The sequence below is a fragment of the Podarcis filfolensis genome, assembly GCF_964270895.1.
Source record: "Podarcis filfolensis genome assembly, chromosome: 17".
NCBI classification, from domain to species: Eukaryota; Metazoa; Chordata; class Lepidosauria; order Squamata; family Lacertidae; genus Podarcis; species Podarcis filfolensis.
In genome coordinates, this window is record NC_139621.1 from 32,279,566 (window position 1) to 32,303,361 (window position 23,796).

The 23,796-nt window shown below is 44.3% G+C and overlaps 1 protein-coding gene across 5 annotated transcripts in view; it reads right to left on the reverse strand.

Moving 5' to 3' along the window:
- Nucleotides 1-23,796, reverse strand: part of LOC310752522 (ephrin type-B receptor 5) — a 158,235-nt gene that overhangs the window by 78,480 nt on the left and 55,959 nt on the right. For all 5 annotated transcript variants that reach the window (XM_083593025.1, XM_083593023.1, XM_083593024.1 and 2 more), the window contains 3 exons: nt 15,700-15,904; nt 4,875-4,939; nt 2,477-3,173 (listed from right to left, as the gene is read on the reverse strand). In XM_083593025.1, the coding sequence (XP_083449151.1) occupies nt 2,477-3,173; nt 4,875-4,939; nt 15,700-15,778 (841 nt within the window). In that variant the 5' untranslated portion in view covers nt 15,779-15,904. The remainder of the gene's footprint in view (nt 1-2,476; nt 3,174-4,874; nt 4,940-15,699; nt 15,905-23,796) is intronic.

Sequence of the window (23,796 nt, forward strand, 5' to 3'; positions counted from 1 at the left end):
CAACGGTCAAGTACGTGCTGCAAAAGGTAACAGATGGGACTAGTCAAACATGGGAAAGTAGCCCATCTGATACGAAACCTTCGCTGTCTTGTGGGATATCTTCGGGAGAAGAAAAGGGTTAAGGAGTAATCCCCACGCAAATGCGGTGTGAAGTCCCTAAGACAGTTGGATGTCTCCTTCCAGCATCTCCTTCCAGCAGCTAAGCTGGTGCCAAACGTATTGCTCTGGTTTCCTTTGGACCACATCAGCAAGGCAAAGGGGGGATGTTGTCTGGGCATCCCAGGACCTCCATACACATTGCTCAGGCTTGCGCTCCAGGGAAGTCACTTCGCTTCCGGAGGAGCACTCCAAGGTCTCTCGAGACAGATGGATGCCAAAAACAATCAATACGGCCACACACACAACTACACAGGCATTGTGATTACTGTTAAGAGGAACTATGTTTACAACTGTATACAATGCTGGTGTTTATTTGCATTGCTGTGTATGAGCTATGGGGAAATATACAGTATGCTTCCCACCCCCAGAATGTTCAGGGTTGGTATTAACTCACTGTTAGCACCCAACACGTCACTGAAATGTCACAAAAACTTATCAGATTTTTCTCAGGATGGATAAACCTGGTTTAATTTGTGGGGGGTGGATATGGGCTGTCCTTCTCATGCCAGCAACGTTGTGTGTACATTGCAAGCAATGTCCATGCATAAGGCACATGCACACCACACAATAAGCAGTCATCTGGAAGCATCTCCAGACACTAGACATGGCAAGCCCAGTTCTTTAGGAATCCAAAATTCGCAAACACCACCCCCACCACCCCTGTAAAGGCTGAGCAATCGCTCAAACAAGTTCACACCTCAGTGAAACAGGAAGCCTTCCAGCTGAAAGGAAAGACAGAGATCAGATATGGCATTCTTGACATGCTTAAAACTCAAAAAAAGTTGGCAACAAACACCCATTCCCCCCCCCCCTGAGTTTCTCTCTGCTGAGTACGAAGCCAGCAAGAAGGCATGAACTACTTTGACTCGTGGACTGTCCTTAAAATGAGCTCTGAAAGAATGTTGTTTCCAAAACAGTAAATCTGCCTCTCTCTCAATCTACATTAGCATATTAAAAGTAACACTTGTGCAGTCGATAAACAGCCCCCAGTGGCTTCACAGCGTCTTAACCCTCAGCACCCTGGCTGAATGATCATTTCTATAAATCACAGGCAGGCTATGAAAAATTTGTCCTTGCTACCTCATCGGGACGTGGAATTACTTTTCCTTTCCGGAAAAGTTATTCTGAGCCTGAGCACACATAATGCTCCCCATCAGGAGGGGGCTAGAAGAGGACTGCATGGCCCCGCCAGGCCCTTTCTTCTGGCTCCTCCCTTCTAGAATTAATCTAGTGTTTTCCTGTAGCCATTAACTGCACAGTAACTCAGTGAGGCATTAGCTACAGGGTTAACCAGGGTTGCCTCTAAAAGCATTTCTGAAGCCAGTCAAGCCCTGATTGAGATTCACACCTTTACAACAGAGATTCCAGAACTTAAACCAAGGACCTCTTGGCCCCTAGCATACCTATGGCATGACCCCCCTTTTTTTTCTATCTCTCTGGGGACAGACAAGCAATCTGCGGAAGTCTGAGAATCAAATCCAGGAATATTAAAGACTCAAGTATCATTGGGTTCTGAACTGATTTGATAACTGAAAATACAAGCTTTCCAAGTGTTGCAGGATACCAGCTGGAGGAGTGGTTTTAGACTATGTTCCGGCAATCGTGCTATTACCACACCATCCCGGGGCCACAGCCAAATGCCAGCTTGGGAACCGTGGCTCTATGAAATCAGTGTGTTGGGTAGGGCAAATGAATGGAATTTTAAAGTAACTCTTTAATGGTAACATACATGAGATGCATTTAACCCAAATCAGCAACACAGGATTCATTTTCAAATATCTGCACCTTCCATATTCTTATTTTTACCTTTTTCAGTCTGATATATCCCTCCACCCCATCCTGGGCTTATAAATTATCTCCTCTCCATTGCATCCTTTTTTCCTTCTCCTTTTGTTCAGTCACCAAAAGATGGTCATAGAACCGCCAGTGCAATCTTCCCTAAGTTATGGCTTGATCTGCACCAACGAGTTAGATCATATTGCTTGGAAACTACCACTTCCCATGTCAATGATTCCTTTCCCTTGCAGGCATCCGATGTGCCACAAACCACTAACATGGATAGTGGAGCATGTTAGGAAAAACTGTTTGTGCACCAGCAACTTTTGTGACATTTTGGAGGAGTTGTCACAATATTCACAGCCTCTTTTGAGGGCAGCCTGCAAAGGCATTATCTTACTATACCAGATGCACCAAAATGACCTGCTGCCCAGACAGAGGCAAGATCAAATGAGCCTCTGCAGGCTGCCTCTGTATGTTAGCAATAGCTCCAATTTGGCTGAAAAGCGCCCGCAGGTGATCCGCCCCGCCCGTTGCTCACCTTTGCAGATTTTCTCGTCGTCCGCCGGCTCGTAGCCAGCCCGGCAGGCACATCTGCCAATAGCCACCATCCACTCGCCTTCGCCGTTACAGTGCAGCCTCACCCCGGAGGAGCCTGTCACGCTGGCTTCCTCTGCGTCAGCCACACAAGTCCCTGGCGCCTCCACCAGCGAAGTCCTTTCGCCTCCAGCAAATGTCTCCGGGAAAGAGGCAAAGCCCTTCACCACCGCCGGGCACTTGTAAAAGAAAACCTGAACAGCCACCAGGGACATGCACGCCCCGGAGTCCTGGAAAGCCAAGTAGAAACCCCTCTTGGCGAGCGGGCCAAAGCTGCGCACTTTCACATTCATCTTTACCACCTCCCCGGTGCTGTCCACCTGCGAGAAGCTCTCGTCGGCTGCAATTGTATCCACCTTGGTCCACGGCCCCTCGCGCCACTCAGGGTACTCCAGGGTGGCCACGTCTGCCTCCGATTCATGGTAGTAAAGGGTGAAGGTTTCCTTGCAGGATGAGGCCACAGTCCTCATGCTGGCGCAGTCCCGTACTGAAAAGCGGAGGCGGATGTGGACCCTGTGGGCTCCGCGCCGCTCTATGTAGTGAGTTCGCAGCCAGTTGTTCTGTCCTGGCTCAGCCACGTTGCACACCTCAAAGGTCCGGATCTGGTCCTTCCTGTCATACAAGACACTCACCTCGTCCCACTGTACGGAGTTGGGGAGCGGGAGTAAGGAAGAAGAGATAAACAGAAGTTGTTTTCAGCTTTCCTGTAACTGGCAATAGCCTTCTCCTAGTCTTGACAACACTCACATGGACTGGAGAGGGGCGCAAGGCTTAGCCAGTGTGCACAAAAGGGGGTTTGGCCTAAGCTATAGATCAGTCGTGTCTGGGGGCTTCCCAAGCTCAAGGGTTGCAAAGTCCCCTCTCTCCCAATGCTTGGGAGGTCCCCTGAATGGTGGCCTAGCTAAGAGACTGCAAATATATAGGACTTGGAGGGGTGGGGGTTGCACTACTCCTCTGCCTGTGATTATTTTCTCTATGAAAACTTCTCTATTCCACCATTCATCAAAAGGTGACTCCAGGGCTGTTTAGTATCCAGAACTCAGATGAATAGTAGAATCATAGATCTGCAGAGTTATAAGTCACCTTGAGGATCATCTCATCCAACCCCCTGCCTATGCCATGACTATGCCACTGTCCCATATGGGGATCAAACCTGCAACCTTGGTGTTAGCAGCACCACACTCTAAGCAACTGAGCTATCCTGGCCTTAGGTTTTCAAGGGAAAATGTCTCCCAAGTTGAACGTGCAAATTTTGACCTCAAAATTCAAGTCATTTGAGATTCTATCCATTTTCACTTAAGGTGATTTATAAAACATAGAGTGAATATGTTGTGTTGAACTCAGAACACAGAGGTCTGGATTCAAATACAGCTCCTTTTGATGGCCAAGGACAAGCCATTCTGCTGTGTTGTGAAACTAGAATGGGGCAACCCCTGGAACGCCATTCTGACTTCCTAGGAGAAGAAGCACAAAGCAAGCTGATAACCTCCAAGCTCACCAGGACTCATCTCCCAGCAGCCAAGGGATGTGGTGGCGGAAGCTTTGACGTTGGCGCTCGCCCTCCCCAGACCTTGGCAATCCATGGCTGAAAGTTCCAGAGGAAAAGACACATGGGGGAGGAGCATTGGAAGGGGTCCCGTAGCAGCTTAAGAGCCTTCTAATATATTGTGACAAGAGGTTTTCTAGGCTGAAGTCCATTTCGTCAGATTGTATCTAGCTGGAAGGAATGCATCTATCGGGAACTTGCCAACTGCTTCCGAGATGCGTTAGGATAAAGGAAACCAGGATTTCAAAAGAACATTCAGTCAAATTGAACTAGAACTTTTCTTGGGGGGGGGGGATAACCATCTAGTCTGCATTTCAAAATCTGGTTCAGGCCTGCATTCCAATGCAGTAGTTCTGAAATGCTCCCCACCCACCCCAAATCACTTAAAGATTGCTGAAGGTCTTGGTGGACCACTTAATGATTTTTCTACCTGGGGCATCATTATCTGTAATGCGAGATTCTAGATGTTGCGTGTTTTTAATGCGTGTTTTTGGTTGCTTCTTTTGTTTCTTAGATACTGTATTTCACTGTATTACAACCTGCATTGTTGAGGTCGGGTAGGGCAGCAGCGCATTTGGGGCTGTGCAAGTACAGCAACAGTAGCAGTGGTCTGGTGCTGCTGCTGCAACTGCACAGCCCAGAATTTGCCACCCCCTTGCACTGATAAGCAGCAATGACTCCACCATAAGGAGGACAGTGATGCAGCAACATCCCTCTGTGCTGTCTGCTCCTTTCTGTGTGTATGTGTGTGTGTGTGCTGTTTTCACAAGCAGTAGAGAATGGAGGGAGCACCTACCCCATCAGGAGGATGGGCAGTCCAGCCAATCTCAGAGGTCTCTCCTGTTGTATCCAAAAGAATCTCTGCCAAATGAAAGAGACAAAAGTGATGAGTTTGATAAAGATATCCGTACAGCAGCCGCTCCTATCCACCGCTATTCCTCACCACCCCCATCTCATCTCTTGCGGGCCAATATAATTGTTAGTCTTAAGCCCTACTCGCTATCGGATACGAGATCTAGGAGGAAGGAATTGCAAATGCATTTGTCAGCTTTGCAAGTGATTTCTTGCAAGTCTTGAGGCATGATTCTCATGGTTCTCCATATCTTGGGCATGAGTCATGTGTACCCTTGTTTATCACCTATTCATGCCAGCTTTCATGGGAGAACTTGCTCGCGAGAAGCAGCTGATGCCCTTGTGCTCACACAGGCAGAACATTTGCCTCATGTGGATGCAGGGCTTGCCAACAGATTTGCAGAAGGCAGACCAAGCAGTTGAAGACAACCACCTCTTCAAACAATTGCATGATTGGACTCAAGACCAGAGGGGGATAAGAGTCTGAAAATACAAGTTATAATTGAAGGGGGCTGCTATAAACCATGCAGCAGAACAATGTAATGAGAGCTGGCAAAGAGTTATGAGCTGGATGTCCCCCATTCAAGTCTTGACTAAGCACCCTCAACCCTGGTCTTCATTGGAAATATGAGGATAACAGCATTGACCTCACAGGGTTGCTGTGATGATTATATGAAAAGTCTGAAGACTTTTGGAAAGTGTGATTTGAATACAAATTATTAGCAGACATGCTTTTTAGAGCAACACACAAATTCTGAGCCTGTGTGAAGGAGTCAGCTCTGCCAAAGGTCTCCAACCAGGCACCCACAGACCTGCAGAAGTCTTCCCAAGCACCCATAACAGAACAGTATACAGTATGTGCTTGGTTGCATTGAAAGTGTAGGGCCTACATCTGTTTTGTCAGTTTGCAAATGTGCCCACCAACCAAAGAAGGTTGGCAGACTCTGGGCTATGCTATCTCCATGATCAAGGGATACCAGTGGGGCAGGTTCTCTCTTATGATGCTTGGTCTTCTCCTGCTTAGCCAATTTAGTGCTAAAGTGCTGAGCCAAGGACAGGATTAGCTCTTCTGCAGACCTGGCTTTTGGAGCGCTGCGTGTTTTTGAAGCACAAAAGAACCCTGGGCAACCCTCTAGGCTGCAGCTCATCTCTGAAGCCACATAAGAACATAAGAGGAGACCTGATGGATCAGGCCAATGGCATTTTGTTTTCTCAGGTGCCAACCAGATGCCCCCAATAGGAAGCCCTCAAGCAGGATTCCAGCACAATAGGAACTCTCCCCTCTAGGTTGCAGCTCATCTCTTAAGCCAACACATATCCCTTGCACTGAAGTAGGGAGATGCAGCCTAAAGGACACATTTTGGTGCACAGATGATTTTTGATTTAAGTTAGTCCATGTGTTTACTCTCTGCGCAACCAAGTTTGCTTCATCCAAACTGAATAATTATTTGAGCCAAGCAACCAAGTTTTTGGACCCACTCTGCTCTTCTGTTTGCAATTTTTTTCACTTATTTGAATATTTTATTTTTATATTGTAACTTGCCCTGACACCTTATGGTAAAAGGAGGGTAATAAAATTAATAATAATAATAATGCAGTCATGCAAATTATTTTTAAATATGAGGGGAGATTTATAGAGAGGGAAAGTGGGAAACAGGGAAAAAATTGGCAGCCTGCATTCTGTGCTGCTGGCAAGCAGGCTACTCCCCAGATGGTCTGTCTCCGATGACCCTGGTAATTTTTTTTCAGAGCGTGAATATTTCATAGGCTAGCAAATATGCCTGGCCTGCAGCTGACAGGGCTTTTCCTCTAATAGGGAACATTTAATCCTACAAATGCTCCCTCCCTATTAGAGAAGGGCTAGCTATGGGAGGCTAGCGGGAGAGGCAGGGCTTCTGCAGTGTCTCTCAGGTCAGCATAACTAGACATCATTTCATTAGAAGCCCCATCAATACCATAGACTTAAAGCAGTATCATATCACTTTAAGAAGTCATGGCTAAAGAATCTTGGAAACCTAAAGAATCTTGGAAACCGTAGTTTGTTAAGGGAGCTAAGAGACCCCTATTCACTCAGAGAGCTACAATTCTCAAGAGTGGTTTAACCGTCAATCCCTCTTCCCAGGGAACTCTGGGAATTGCAGCTCTGTGAGGGGAACAGGGGTCTCCACAACTTTCAGCACCCTCAACAAACTACAAGTCCCAGGATTTTTTAAATGACTGTTTAAAGTGGCATGCTTTAAATTTGTAGTGTAGATGAGTTCAGGAGTGAGGGATCAAGGCCAAAGGATTTTCTGCTTGGTTTCATGACAGCTTTTGCTATTGGTCCCCTTCCTATGACCCACTGGGCGCCACCCTTTCCCATCAGGCATGGCCAGACTCTGTGGCTATGTAGTCTAAACCACCGAGCCTCTTGGGCTTGCTGATCAGAAGGTCAGCGGTTCAAATTCCCACGATGGAGTGAGCTCCCGTTGCTCTATCCCAGTTTCTGCCAACCTAGCAGTTCAAAAGCACACCAGAGCAAGTAGATAAATAGGTACTGCGGTGGTGGGAAGGTAAATGGTGTTTCTGTGCACTCTGGTTTCCGTCACAGTGTTCTGTTGCGCCAGAAGCGGTTTAGTCATGCTGGCCACATGATCCGGAAAGCTGTCTGTGGACAAACGCCGGCTCCCTCAGCATGAAAGTGAGATGGGAACCACAACCCTATAGTCGCCTTTGACTGAACTTGACCATCCAGGGATCCTTTACCTTTGCCTCACCCACCAGGCATGGCCAGACTTTGTCCCCTTACTCACTAAGTGCAACTCGTTACCTCCACTAGCTGCCAAAAGGCCCCACACCTCTTGTGTCTGCCCTTTATACCAAAATATCCTCCTTCTAACATCTCAAGATCTGAGATGCTGAAGACCTTAACTCAGTCATGCATGGTGATCCTAAATGGACCCTCCTTTTTTGCACAGTCTATGCGGGACAGCAAAAACAGCAGCTTGGGGGTGGTTGCCAAATAAACGTCAGGCCATAATATGTGACTGGTACCCTGCATTCAAGCTTCCTGGGTCAGGTGGTGCAGGTTTCCATTACCAATACATTGTCTCTCTTATGAGATTTGTTCTTGTGGATTTCACTGACATGGGCAATGGATGAATCTTCTTAGTAGAACTGAAATATCAATACCTGAATTAATAAAAATAATAGTTTTGATAGAATTTCAAAGTATACAATTAATTGGTCATAATCTAAATCAATGCCAGCGGGCATTTTGTAGATAATCTACTTTGTATACTACTTGCTGCTTTTGTTGGTGCCCAGAGGTCATAACATATCTAGGCATTTGGGTACCAAGATATATTTCTCAAATGAGTACAATGAATTTGAAAAGGTTGATAAAGGGGATCTTCAGTGATTTGGGAAGATGAGCACTACTTAGATTTAGTATTGGGGTTATGGTTAATACACTTGTAAGATGAATGTTCTGCCACAGATAATATACAGAGTTTGTGATATTTCATAATGCATTTCCTGAGTGTATGTTCAAAAGATTAATGGAATAATTAGAAGGTTTATTAGGGTTAACTCTCCACCTCATTTTTCATTTAAGAGAATGCAGCTGCCAATATCGGAAGGAGGTTTTAAAGTTTCCAGATATTGGTGTATATCATAAGGCCTACCTGTCAGCTTGTACAAATAATTGGCAACTGGTTTCTCCTTCTATGAATACCCTAGTTTGGGTGATTTGAAAGATGGCTTATTTAACACCCAAACATTGGATGGTTAAACAGGAAAGACCAATACCACCTTCAGTTTTAGCAACTAGAGAGTTATTGTGCGCATGGCTTGGAAGTCAGGAGAACAACCAGAAAAGTCTGCAGAGAAGTAGAAGGGGAGTTGTTATGTCTGGCATGCAGACATCTTGCTGGTTACCATGAGAAGACTAGATGGGCCTCTGGGCCTCTGAGGCAGGCTCTTTTATTCTCCCTAGGCTCAACTACCACCATCTCATTAAGTCCTGGGAGCTCACAGGCACTTGGGCAGTTAGATTTTTTTATTTTCTTTTTACATTTTCTTTCAAGTTTTACTCTTAAATATTTCTGTGTACCTAGGGAGTGCTTCAAGTAGGGAAAACCACTATTTTATTTATAGCAGGCCCGTTTTGCTTTCTGATTGACAGGCACTTGGCCACACAAGGGATGAAAACATGGGCTTTGCTTCCCCCTTCACATTGCTAACAGGATAGCATCCTGTTATCATTGCTGTGCTGAGCACCGCCACACTGATCTGCCGGATCTGCTTTAAATCAAACCACATTTTTACCCCTGTCACTCAAGTACGGCAAGGAACTGGGGAAATGCCTCCCCGTTCAGCCAAGCCCAGCTACTTTGGAAGGGCGAGGTCATCATTATGTCTAAGGACTTGCTCCTGCTGTGTATTTCAGTACAATGTCTTCACGGTTTATATGGAGCGACTCCTCCACCACCACGTTCAAAGGCATTTCAAGATGAAGAGGGAGGTCAGATTGCACCACTTCAATTTACAGAAGAAAACTGTGCCGTCTTATCAGCTCGGCCAGCCAACGCACAACAGGAAAGCGTGACGTTATCTCAGCATTTTATTCACACCATGTTTGGAGGCCGGTTGGCTACAGTTATTTAAAGCACGAATCCTGTAGCACTTTTTCAGAATAATATTGGATGCAGCATAAGCTTGTGTAGGTTAGAACTTTCTTTGGATGCAAAAAGTGGGAAGTTGGCAGTAAGCAGCATGAGACAACCGATGGGAGGCGTGTGCTCAGCAATCCTCCGTTTCAAGAGTTGACAGTAACCTGCATTAGAAGTTGCACAGAAAAGCAAGGGGTAAATCATGATAAAATACACATCATCTGTCCTTATTTTCCATCCCTGCTGAAGCTCTGATCCTATTTTGCCTTTTGAGGAAATGTTGGGGGTGCCTTTTCAAAGCGTATGAGGATGCAAAACTTGACAGGTGCTTTCTTTCAGTTTCCGTCACCTCAAAAGGTCAAAAATTTCAAGAAGCCGGGGGATGGGGGGGTTGGTTCCTGAACATGCCGTATGTATGGATGACACCCAGCTCTTTCCCCCTCTTCCATCTGAATCAGGAAAGGCAGCTGAGGTGCTAGACAGGTGTTTGGAGGCAGCGATGGGCAGGATGTGGGAGAACAAAAAGCAACTGAATCCTGAAAAGACAGAGGTGTTACGTTTTCCAAGTTCTTGCATCTGTAAGCTGGAGACGGCTTGTTCTGGATGGGGTTGCACGCCTTGAAGGACAAGGTTCATAGCTTGGGGGTGCTCCTGGATCCAACATTTTCACTCGTGGCCTCGCGGGCTACGATTGCCCATTCCCAGCTATAGCTCTCCGCCAGCTGCAGCCTCTTTTAGACAGAGATGACTTCCAAAACTATTACAATGCGTTCTACATAGGGTGCACAACTCATGACCCACCAAACAACCAAACTCTGCTTTGGGACGCTACGTGAGGGACATCAAATAAAAAGGATCAATTAAAACAGCACCCAAACTGATGGCTGGGTGTTTCTAGCAAGGAGGTTTCAGGCAAGCAACTATTAAGAGCATCTGCTCATCACTGACTCATGGAAAGCTTGCAAAGTAGATAAGTCTTCCCACCACTGCAAGAACTGCCTAAAAAGAATGCAAAAAGTAATTTGGTGGATTGACTCTTCCTGACGCCTAGATCCTTGCAACTTTCTCCTTTCTGATTGACTTTTCTGAAGCTCCAACAAACATGATTCCTTCTTTTCACCTAGGGCTGTCCTGTGCACTTCAAGAACCAAGCAGTGAGATGTGAACTCAAAATTACGACAATTCCCTGCACTTAGGAGGGAAACTGATGTTCAGTGGCAAACAGAAGACTGGGAAGTAGGGGCTGCTGTCTTTCTCCTGCAAAACAGTGTGGGGAGCTACTTGCAGGGGAAGTGATATGGGGAAGTGGGGTTTGACCCATTCTCTCACAACCTCTCTCCTCCTGCCTTGCCTTCTGTATCTTCCTTGAAAAGTGTGCCGCCGCCACTGGAGTAGTGGTGCAAGTCTGAAAGCCTTGGTCGGTTTTACCGCTTATGTGAATTTCCTGAATTGGAGGTGGGGTGGGGGTAGTTTTCCCCAGTTTCCTCGCTGCCCTATGCAAATCTCCAAGCTTCTGTAACATGTTGTGCATCCAAATATACCAATTCCCTCCCTGCCTCAGAGCAGTGTGTGCACAAAAGGTTGTGCCTCTATCTACTGATAATTTGTTTCCATGACTGAATTTAAAATTGGATATAATTGGGCATAAGGAGGGTCAAGAATTCTTGTCTGCCATAGTAGCTGAATTACAATATGTGCACCAGAAATTCAACAAGGCATAGTGCATCCACTCCTGAAAAAAACAATCCTGGATCCAGCAGCATATGGCATCTCCCAGTCACAAATATCTCTTTACTGGGCACCGTCTTGAAAGGGTGGTGACGGATCAGCTTCAGGGACCTTTGGAGGAAGCAGATTTACTAAGCCCATTCCAATCTGGTTTCAGGCCCAGTTTCAAGACAGAATCAGGCTTGGTTGCCCTGATGGATGACTATTATCAGGAGAAAGAGTCTCTCAGTGACTTCTGATACCATCAGCCATAATATCCCCTTGGATGGCTCTGTGGGTTGGGAGTGGGAGCCAACCTACTGCAATAGTTCTGCTCCCACCTCCAGGAGTGGCATTGGGTGGGACTGCATGTCAGCCCCTTGTATTTTGCACTGTGGAGTTCCACAGAACACCGCTTTGTCCCCAGTGCTGTTCAACATGAATACGTAGCCTTGGGTGTGGTTACTGGGGGATTTGGAGCACAATGTCATCAGCACACGTTGCATCTTAACCAGGTGTGGCTTTGCAAGTCCTGGACCAGTGCCTAGAAGCAGTGGAGTGGTGGATGAAGACTACTAAACTGAACCTGATGCCTAGTAAGATGGAAGTGCTGTGGGTGGGTGGCTCCTAGTTCAAAGAATAAAGTAGGAGGGTGTCTGCTCTAAATGGCATTGCACTCCTCCCAAAGGAGCAGTTTCACTGGAGGTACTCCATGATTCATCTTTGTCAAGGAAGACTCAGGTGACTGCAGTAGCCAGAAATGCATTTTATCAGCTATGGTTGTTCCTGGGTGGAGATAGTCTGGCCACAGTGGCCTATGCATCCAGAACAGCAGCTAGTGCAGAATCCAGTGGCTACACTGCCAAGCGGTGCAATCTACCGCAAGCATGTCACACCTGCAGTGGCTGCCCATACGTTACTGGGCCAGGCTCAAGGTGATGTTCAAGGTGATATAAGGCCCTATCAACTGCGAACCAGGGTACTTGAGGGAGCATATTCTCCCTTATACTGACCTGCCTCTTCACTGGGATCTATAGATCAGGTACTCCTGATTGTACCATTGTCTGCATGCATCTGTTGGCAATCAGGGAGAGACATTTTCTGTTGTGGCACCCAGTCCCTCTCCTCCAAAAGACAACAAGCCCCAACTTTAACTGTGCTTCATCCTCTTTTTTATTTTGCCAAGCATTAGCTGATCTTTAATATTCAACTTTCAACTGCTCTGTTTTATGTATTTTTTAAATGTGGTTTACTGTATTTATGCTTTTGAGTTAATGTTGTTTTAATATATTCTGTAAACCATCCTGGAATTTGATAATGAAGGGAAGTAATAACAGTAACAATAACAATAACATTAATAATAGACAGCCTTCCAGCAGTCTTTGGGCCTTTGCTGGGGTACCAATTCCAAACCGAGATGAAACTGGGAGTTTCTGTGTGAAGTAGAGCAAAAGAAATGCAATCACACTATGCCTTGCAACAGATGACATGGTGGACAAGCTAGGAAAGGCTTAGCATGTAACTATTGCTGATTTGGCTAAAGGGCACCAGAGTAGAACACCGACAGCAGAGGGACACAGCTGAAATCTTTTTGCAAAAACCACATGGAATTTTGCATCGTCATCATACATGCAGGTTAACTTTTTGGGAAGAATCCTGGTGGTTACTGTTTTAAAAAGTTATCTCAGTGATAGCTAGTGAAATGAAATGTTTTATAAATTAATGGACGGGAATGTGGAAATAGAGCTAAAGAAATTATGGGGTATGAACTAGGGTACGACAAATACAGTCGTACCTTGGTTCTCAAACACCTTGCGATTCAAAAGTTTTGGCTCCCGAACGCCGCAAACCCGAAAGTGAGTGTCCCGGTGTGCGAATGTTATTTGGAACCCGGATGTCCGACACGGCTTCTGCTTGAGTGCAGGAAGCTCCTGCAACCAAGCAGAAGTCACGCCTTGGTTTTCGAACGTTTTTGGAAGTCGAACGGACTTCCAGAACAGATTCAGTTTGAAAACGAAGGTATGACTATACCCTATTAGATAGCAGGGTAGAGGAAGTTAAGGTTGGTTTTTTTCAGCTTCAACTGTAGGGCTCTTCTATCTCATGTCCTGCTCGTGGAATGCTCCCCTAGGGAGGCTCGCCGGACACCTTCATTACATATCTTTAAGCACCAGGCAAAAACATTCCTCTTCTCCCAGGCCTCTGGTCAATTAAGCAATCTAAGGCCTTTTTAAAAATATATATGGGGGGTATTGTTTTTGTTTGCTATTATAGTATGTATTATTGTGCTTTTATATTGTAAACCACCTAGTGATCTTTGAATGAAGGCTGCTATTAATAATAATAATAATAATAATAATAATAATAATAATAATAATTACTATTATTGCTCCTGCTCAAGAAGTGGTAAAATCATTTCCCACTGTTGGCTCTCAATCCCCCTGCTGCACTTTGCTTAGGATAGCAAAAGGCCATCTGCGGCATCCTCTACGGGCCAGCTCACACACCCTGCTTCTTAGCCAGCAGGAAAAATGCCAAAATGCAAATGGCGTTACAAGATGCATGCGGTGCCATCGGCTGTGAAAATGTAAGCCCGGTGCTGCCAGTTGCCAGCTGGGTTCCTGGGATTTATGCATAACCATCAGAGATCCGGACCTTTCCCAGTTGCTGCTTCCATATTTATGGAGGAAAAACCCAACTACTAAAAATGCACGTGCGCCATTCACAAGAGACAGCGCCACACTTTTTTTTTTCAGCTGATGACAAACAGCTGCATCTGCCTTCCCAGAACTTCTACCCATTTCCTTCAAGCAAAGTATTGCTTCTCTCCAGACGGTACTTCCCTTCCTGCAGGTGCTCTTACTTTTCTTATCTCCCTTTGTTCTCGCCTTCGCTCATCACAGATTCCCTCCTTCCTTCGGTTCTCCAGCAATTTTACTCCTGCTTCCTGACCTGTCTCTTCCAAAGGCTTTCATGTGTGAGGGAAAGATGAGCATTCATCGTGAAACGGTTCAGGTCAATGAGCACATGTGGCCACAGGGATTTTCCTTGGCCCGGCAACAGGGCTGCTCATGAGTCATGACACTTTTGCCCTTCCATCTCCCACTCTCTCTTTCCCAGGTTTTTCTTTCTTCTCTCATCCCGCATATTTGCCCCCTCTGACCACTTTCTACCATTTCCCAACCTCTTCATTAAACACAACCAAGCACCCCATAAGCGAAATCTACTTTGTTAGGGTTTTAGTCTTGTTTAAAGCCTATTGGCTGTTTTCCTGTTTCTAACCATTTTTAAATTATTTTAATTTCCTTGAGATGGCTGTTTAGAAAGGAATAAATACAGTGGTACCCCGGGTTAAGTACTTAATTCGTTCTGGAGGTCTGTTCTTAACCTGAAACTGTTCTTAACCTGAAGCACCATTTTAGCTAATGGGGCCTCCTGCTGCCGCCGCGCCGCCGGAGCCTGATTTCTGTTCTTATCCTGAAGCAAAGTTCTTAACCTGAAGCGCTATTTCTGGGTTAGCGGAGTGTGTAACCTGAAACGTATGTAACCTAAAGCGTATGTAACCCAAGGTACCACTGTAAATCAACAACGAAAAACATTCATTTCTTTCTATCTTCTTGGCAAGAATGACAGGCCATAAACTGCATCTCGAACAGTGTCATGTAATGTATCCCAAAACCTCACTCAAAACCATTCTGTTTTCTAAACCAGCACCACTCCAATGCAAGGGATCAAACCCCATTCCTAAACCCACAAGCACAAGGAATCACACCCCATTCCTCTCAGTTGGTAGAGCATGAGACTCTTAATCTCAGGGCCGTGAGTTCGAGCCGCACGTGAGGTAAAAGATTCCTGCTTTGCAGGGAGTTGGACTAGATGATGAAGAAGAGTTTGGATTTGATATCCCGTTTTATCACTACCCTAAGGAGTCTCAAAGCAGCTAACAATCTCCTTTTCCCTTCCTCCCTCACAACAAACACTCTGTGAGGTGAGTGAGGCTGAGAGACTTCAGAGAAGTGTGACTGGCCCAAGGTCACCCAGCAGCTGCATGTGGAGGAGCGGGGATGCAAACCCGGTTCACCAGATTACGAGTCCACTGTTCTTAACCACTATACCATGATCCTTGTGGCCCCTTCGTACTCTATGATTCTATGAAGCCCTAAACCATCAGCATCTCAAAGGCATCTCAAATATTCCTCCCCTTCTCCCTTACTGATTTTTTGATAGGAACTCCAACCCAGGATCCACGAACTCTTTAATTTAAAACCCTCTGTTCTCATTTCCTACTGAAGCTGATCAGCAAGTGCCCATGAGCAAGCAATTAAGTTATAGAAAAGACAGTCACCTCTTAACTTGACGCAATAAGGCCAATAGCGTTTTCTCTCTAGAAAGCACCAATATTGGACTTACCTTCTAGAGAAGATGCTACACTGAGGATGCATGCCATCCACAGCCAAACCATCCTCGTGGATCTTCTCTTCCCTCTCATGATGGCGTTAGGATCCGTGTAGCTTCTTCAGAGCTTCCCGCATCTTCCATAAGTCACAACTGCCTCTCAGCACATGTTCCAAATGGACCAGGGGGCCTGCAGATCTACATGCATAGGCAGCTCCACCTGAAAGGAGAGAGACGGCAAAAAAAAAAGTCTTGGCTGAAAGAAACCACTGCACCAAAAATAGGAATGGGAGTTAAATGGCTGAAAGGGGATTAGACAAATTTGTGGGAGACAGACTAATCAATGGCTATTAGCCACTGTAACTAAATGGAACCTCCATGTTCAGCAGCAGAATATCAATGAATAACAGCTGCTAAGGGACCAGCATGGCAGGATGCTGCCCTGCTTTAAGCTTCCAAAAAGCATCTGGTGGGACACAGCTGGAAACAGAATGCTAGAACTCTTGGCTTGGTCCAGCAAGGCTTTTCATCTTAAACCAGCCACTTCTTGTTCCAATTATTTCAGCACGGTTTGCTGTTCTTAACAATAGCCAAAGTGAGGGAAGAATCCATATTGAGCGACCTGGACTTCCGGGTTAGCGCCATCACCTAATGGCGGATTCCCTCCGAGCTCCGGAGGGAATCGGCTCAGTAGGGGATGGGTCCTGCCGCGGCGGCGACGCGGGGACCCTCAGAAACCACAGGCGCTGAAGCCTGTGGACCTGGTGACTCGGCGGGCACCATTTGCGCCCCCCCGACCCGCGAAGGAGCCTTTTTAAAGGCTTCGGAACGGGGGACGGGGAGCGGCACGGTGCTGTGAGTCGACTGCTTCCCCTACGGAGTGAAGCCGCGTGCCATGGTCGGAGAGCGCTGACTTCTTCCTTTGAACATTTGGACTAAAAGTAACAACCCGTGAGTAATATGGAAACTGGACTTAAAATTTCTCTTTTGGATTAGGCACGATCGGGGAAGGCGCAAAGAGGAAGTCCGTCTCCCCGCCTTGTAAACATTTTAAAGCAAGGACTAGATAACTAAGGTTGAGAGAACACCGGACTTCCGGAGGCGGCGCGACCGGTAATGGCTGCCTTCTCCGAGTAAGGAGAAGGGAGCTCCGCTGTAAACGGGTCGTCCGCTACGGCGAAGCGGAGACCCATTCAGGAAAACCACAGGTGGCAGAAGCCTGTGGTCTCGGGACCCGGCGGGCGCCAGAAGCAGCCCCCAAAACGCTGAAGGGACCCCGTAAGGGGCTCCGGATCGCGGAGGGGGTAGCGGCGCTGTGGGTCGTTGCGCAAACAGCGAAGTGAAGCCGCGTTGCTGTTGCCGGTCAGCGCTGTCCTTTCTTCCTGCAACTTTTCTGAACTTTGGAAACTACAACCCGTGAGTAAATTTGGACATTGAAAACTTTCTGAAACTTTTGTCAACTTTCTGAAACTTTTTGAGAACTTTATGAAACTTTTAAAACTTTTTTAAAAAGTTGAAATCTGGCTGAAAACGGAGTGAGGATAAGCAGGAAGCCCATCTCCCGCTATACTGAACTTTAAGCAAAGAGCAGGAGGAGTGGAGACAAAAAGTTATGCGTTAACTAAATGCTGGCACCCTGTTAAAGCAGTTTTCTGAGTGAAAGACTTTGAGCTATTGACTTTTGCTGGTCATATTCGGGGTGCATTGATATCCTTCTTCTGTGGCACCAGTGGATTATAAAATAAATAAGAATCTCTGGTGCTGGAGCTGCCTGGATGAGCACCAGTTTGCAACTTTGGATACATTGAATTCAGGTTTTGAAACATTCTGAGTTGGAACTGGATACTTTGAAACTGTTGCAGTCAAGGCACTGTAAGAAACACTGTTTTGCTTTAAGTTTTACTCTGCTAAAAATAATACATTGTGGAGGCGATAGACATGGATTTAAATTTATAAGTTTAACTTGGATTTGATCTTTTCCCTGAAGACGTATTAAGCTCCCTCTAGAGGATTTTGGACTTACAGCAGTGACTTTGTTTTACTTTCCCTTTCCCGGCCTCTGTTTGACTATTGTATCTGGGACTCTGCTTTCTCATGGGAACAACTTGGATTGACCTTGGATTACAGATAACTTTGGAATGAGTGGCGCAAGGAGAAGAGGAAGGACTAAACAAACAACTCTAACTTTATCTGCAGCCTCACAGCGTAGATCTTCTGTGCCGGCCTTGCCTTCCACTTTGCCTCCAGACATAGAGGCGGCCTCCCTAATACAGGCAGGGGAGGGTGAGACAGAGGAGCTGCACCTGGGAGATATGGCTTCAGGGACAAGTAGCTCTGTCTTGGAGAAAATTTTGGAGAAACTGGAGGCTCTGGACAAGAAGGCTGATTTGCATACAGCTAAAATTGAACAGAACACAGAAAGCTTGAATAAGCTGACTGGACAAGTTGCACAGAATGCCCAGTCTATTGGAGAATTAAAGGAGGCTGTAGGTGAAAATCGTAAACTGGCTGAAGATACTAGTCAAAGATTGGAAGAACTTGAGAAAGAAGTAAGACCACTCAGCAAACAAGTTGGAGAACATCAGATTTACTTTTTGATGACAGAACTGCGAAACAGGGAGACCAACTTGAGGATACGGTCAATACCAGAGGTGGAAGAAGATAATTTTATTGAATTTCTAACTAAGGAATTTGCCAAGTTTTGGAAGTTAGAGGAAAAAGACTTTAAAATTGTATCTGCTTTCAGGCTTGGCAGAGTCAGAAGGACAGAGAAGCCCAGAGATTGTTTGATAACACTGAGATCAAAGGAGGAAAGGGACAAGATTTTGGGCCTGCACTACGAAAAGTCACTAGACATTTTGGGCAAGAGAATTGAAATCTACAAGGACATTCCTAAGCAGTTGCTGGACCTTAGATCTAACTACACGGAATTGGCAAGACTGTTGAGAAGCAACGCAATTATCTTCAGGTGGGAGTTTCCACAAGGATTATCCTTTACCTACAGAGGGAGAAAGATCAAAATCAAAACAGTGGAAGATAGAGACAAGTTTTTGGGAGCACACGGAGAAGACCTCCACAAAGGACTTGGATTGCCAGCGCCAGAACTTCCAGGGGAGCCCGCCCCCTCGGATCCTCAAGGACCGGAGAACAAGGTACCACCCCAGAAAGAATAACCAGACCTATCCAGGATGTCTCTGCAGCTTTTGAGCTGGAACATAAATGGCTGTAACAGTCCCGAAAAAAGGTCTAAAATTTTTCATATTTTAAAAAAGGAACAATTGGACATTATATGCTTACAAGAAACACATGTGATTAGGCTCCATAGAAAGGTGTTAATAAATAAAAGGCTTGGTCAAGAATTTATATCATCGGATACAGTTAAAAAGAGAGGTGTAGTGATCTATGCAAAAGAGAGCCTTTCACCAAAATTTCTCTTTAAAGATGAAAGTGGAAGAATCCTCGCAATAGAAGTACAGTATCAAGGAGAAAAAATTTTGATATTAGGAATTTATGCTCCAAATGAAGGAAAATCGGATTTTTATAAGAAGTTGCACGAGACCATGCTGGATTATCTGGATTACAACAACGTCATCATGATGGGGGACATGAACGGGGTCGTATCAACAAATATGGATAAGTCACAGAACCAGAACATTACTAAAGAGGGAAGACTACCTAAGACCTTTTTTGAAATGACTGACAATATGGACTGGGTTGACATCTGGAGAGTTAGAAACCCCCTGGGAAGAGAAGGAACATTCTTTTCTGAAGCTCAACTGACTTGGACACGAATCGACCAAATATGGATAACTAGAAGTCTGGCACCTAAGGTGAGGAAGGTGGAAATCTGCCCCAAAACATGCTCCGACCATAACGCCTTGAGAATGGATATGACATTGATCCCAATCGGCTCCTTTAGATGGAAGATGAATGATGGCCTGTTTAGAGACCAAAGAATTGTAAAGAAGGCCCAAAAAACCTTAAAGGACTATTTTGAGATTAATTTGAACACTACGGTGGAAAAAAGAACTATCTGGGATGCAAGTAAAGCTGTGATGAGAGGGTTCTTGATTCAACAGAATTCCTTAAAGAAAAGACTGCAAAATGAAAAGAAAGATAAAATTCTGGAAAGTATCAAAGAGTTGGAGAAGAAGTTAAGATCTAACCCGAAGTCCCAACCGATTCTGAGAGAAATTAAACTTTATCAGGCGCAATATTCCAAGCTGATAAATCAGGAAATAGAATGGAAGATTAAAACAATGAAACAAAAAACTTTTGAATCGGCAAATAAATGTGGGAAACTGCTAGCTTGGCAGTTGAAAAGGAGACAAAGATTAAATACAGTAACAAACTTAGAGGTTGAAGGAAGGAACATTCAGAACCCGGGAGAGATTAGAAAGTGCTTCCAGAGGTATTTTAAAAAGTTATATACTCAAGGGCCACAAGATGAAATAGAGATTACACAATTTTTGGAGAGAAATGGATTAGCAAAGCTGTCAGAAGAAAATAGAACAATTTTAAATGGCAAAATAACACGACAAGAGATTGAACAGGCCATCCTGAGTCTGAAACAGGGCAAATCACCAGGGCCAGATGGACTGACCTCTAACTACTATAAGACATTGAAGGATTATTTGATACAACCTTTGTTGGAGGTCAGTAATGAAATAATGGAGGGGAAGAAGGCGCCTGAATCGTGGAAAGAAGCATTTATCACATTGATTCCAAAGTCAGAAACTGAAAAGACACAACTCAAGAATTACCGTCCCATCTCCCTTTTAAATGTGGATTACAAAATATTTGCAGATGTTTTGGCACGAAGATTTAAGAAAGTTTTAAGTGAGATAATCCATAAAGACCAGGCAGGCTTTCTCCCGGGCAGACATATGTTTACTAACACAAGGAACATCATAGACATATTGGAACTTTTACAAACAAACATAAACACTAAAGCAGTTTTAATTTTTATAGACGCGGAGAAAGCCTTTGACAACATATCTTGGAAATTTATGAAGGGGAATTTAAAAGAAATGGGAGTGGGACGGGGGTTTGAGAACGGGATTGAGGCAATATATTCAGAACAAAAGGCTAAACTGATAGTTAACAATGTGGTTACAGAAGAGTTTAAAATTGAAAAAGGTACACGACAAGGCTGCCCGATTTCCCCATTACTGTTTATTTCGGTTCTGGAAGTGCTCCTGAATATGATTAGGGGGGACCGGTTGGTGGAAGGGATTCAGGTCGGAGCGAAACAATATAAACTTAAAGCTTTTGCAGATGACCTAGTTCTGACATTACAGGAGCCGGAGTCTAGTTTGAAAAGAGTACTACAACTGATTCAAAACTTTGGTCGAGTGGCAGGATTTAAGTTAAATAAGCAAAAAACTAAAGTTTTGGGGAAAAACGTGACAGATATTGAGTTGGAACAGCTTCAGAAAGAGACAGAACTAAATGTGGTTAAAAAAGTTAAATACCTAGGGGTAAACATAACAGCAAAAAATCTGAGTTTATTTAAAGATAATTATGAAAAATGTTGGTCAGAGATTAAGAGAGACTTGGATAGCTGGTCAAGACTAAAACTTTCTTTGTTAGGCCGAATAGCTGCCATCAAGATGAATGTATTGCCAAAAATGTTATTTTTGTTTCAGACACTGCAGATTGTAGACAAGACAGAGTGCTTCCGGAAGTGGCAGAAAGATATTTCTAAATTTGTCTGGCAGGGCAAAAAGCCCAGAATCAAATTTAAAATATTAACAGATGCGAAAGAAAGAGGGGGCTTTGCCCTGCCAGATTTAAAGTTGTATTATGAAGCTGCAGCTTTCTGCTGGTTAAAAGATTGGTTACTTCTTGAAGATACGGATGTCTTGGATTTGGAAGGTTTTAATAATGCGTTTGGATGGCACGCATATTTATGGTATGATAAAGCTAAGATAAATAAGGCCTTCAAGAACCATATTGTCAGAAAATCAGTTTTTAATGTCTGGACAAAATATAAAGACTTACTGGAGAATAAAACTCCGAGGTGGCTGTCACCCCTGGAGGCTAAGGCTCGGAAAAGAGCCAATATGGAGGCCAACTGGCCAAAATATTGGGAGATAATAGAAAAGGATGGTGACAACTGGAAATTGCAGAGTTTAGAAAAGATGAGAGACAAAGTGCGAGACTGGTTACACTATGCTCAGATTAAAGAAGTGTTTAAAAATGACAAAAAGCTAGGATTCCAAGTGGAAAAGTCAAAGTTAGAAACTGAACTGTTAGAACCTAAGACTAAGGTACTTTCAAGAATGTATAACTTGCTGCTGAAATGGAACACACATGACGAAATGGTAAAATCAACAATGATAAAATGGGCGCAGGATATTGGGTATAATATTATGTTTGAAGATTGGGAAAGGTTGTGGACCTCTGGGCTGAACTTCACTGCATGTAATGCGTTGAAGGAAAATGTGATGAAAATGATGTATAGATGGTACATGACCCCTGTTAAACTGGCTAAAATATACCATTCGTCTGATAGCAAATGTTGGAAATGTAAGGAAAATGAAGGAACATTTTTTCACCTCTGGTGGACCTGCCCTAGAGTGAAGGCCTTTTGGGAGAAGATATATAATGAATTAAAAAAGGTGTTTAAATACACCTTTACTAAGAAATCAGAGGCCTTTCTCCTGGGTATTGTCGGCCAGAGTGTGTTAAAAAAGGACAGAACATTCTTTTTGTACGCAACAACAGCAGCAAGAATATTAATTGCCAAGAATTGGAAAACTCAGGAGCTACCCACTGTGGAAGAATGGCAGATGCAACTGATGGACTATATGCAATTAGCCGAGATGACCGGCAGAATTCGAGACCAGGGAGAAGAAAGGATGGAAGAAGACTGGAGGAAATTTAAGATTTATTTACAAAAATATTGTAATTTGGCTGAGTGCTGAATTGGATGCCAGTGCAGACAATTGTCTACCATTAAATTAGATTTAAGGCTGAATTATATGTCAAACCAAATTAAGATTATTAATTAAGATGAGTTAAATGATAATTTGTTTGAAATTAATTTAATAATGATGTAAGTGTATGCGGGAGGTGTGGGGGAGTCCCATGTAACAATTGAGAGATGTTAAATGGACAATGATAAGTGGTGCTTATCTAATATATGCTTTATTTGAAAACTTCAATAAATATATTATAAAAAAAAAAAAGAGAGAACACCTTCTTCTTTAGTGGATAAAAGCAATTAATTTCACGTTTTGGCAGTATAAGCGATTTTGCTGGAGGATAAGAGTTAACTTTGAGAGTGGAACTGTCACCCCTCCCCCCAGGACCCGGGAGCGATCCGTGAGAGAGCCTGTTGAAGAGACATAGAAGATTTTGACAGCTGTCAAACTAGCTGTCAAAGCTGGGGGAAAAAGAGAGAACTTTGTTTCTGTTGTCTTTGCTGGTTATATTTGTTACATTCAGGTAATAAATTGTTGAAAACAAAGAGAAAAAGCTAATTTGACTTTTGGATTGGAACTGGAAGGAATACTAAGTAACCAGAACTCCTCTAGAGGGGGTTCTGGGACATTACAAGAATGGCTGCAAGTGGAAAAATACTGACTGAACTGGAGAGGGTTTTCTTTCTCTTGGGAAAGTTACAAGAACAGAGTAATGTTTTGGATACAAATGTCACAACATTGAATGAAACAGTAAATAAACTTACTGAATCTGGAAGGGACTTGACTCAAGTCTTTGCATCTGAACAAAAAGTTTTTGTAGCTGAACTAAAAATCTTTGCAGCTGAACAAGAAAAGAAATCTGAGAAATTTGAGAAAGTGGGGAAAGAGATATATGATGATTTGGAGGGAAAGGAAGGAGGAGCTACAATGCCGCAGATGATTAAGGAGAGCCAGAGGCCTGTTAAGATGGATATAAAGGAAAATAAGAACGGGATCATGAAAATCTGGTTTGAATTGAAGAATGAGGAATGGAGAGATCTCCTCATGTGGAGATCTGAAGACCTATGGATTACAAAATTGACTAAAGTGGAAGCTGGAGTTTTTGGGACATTTGGACTTAAAAGAAGTAAGAAACAAGATTTGGGCTACACTTTTAAATATGGAGGTCTGGCTGGAAGAAACA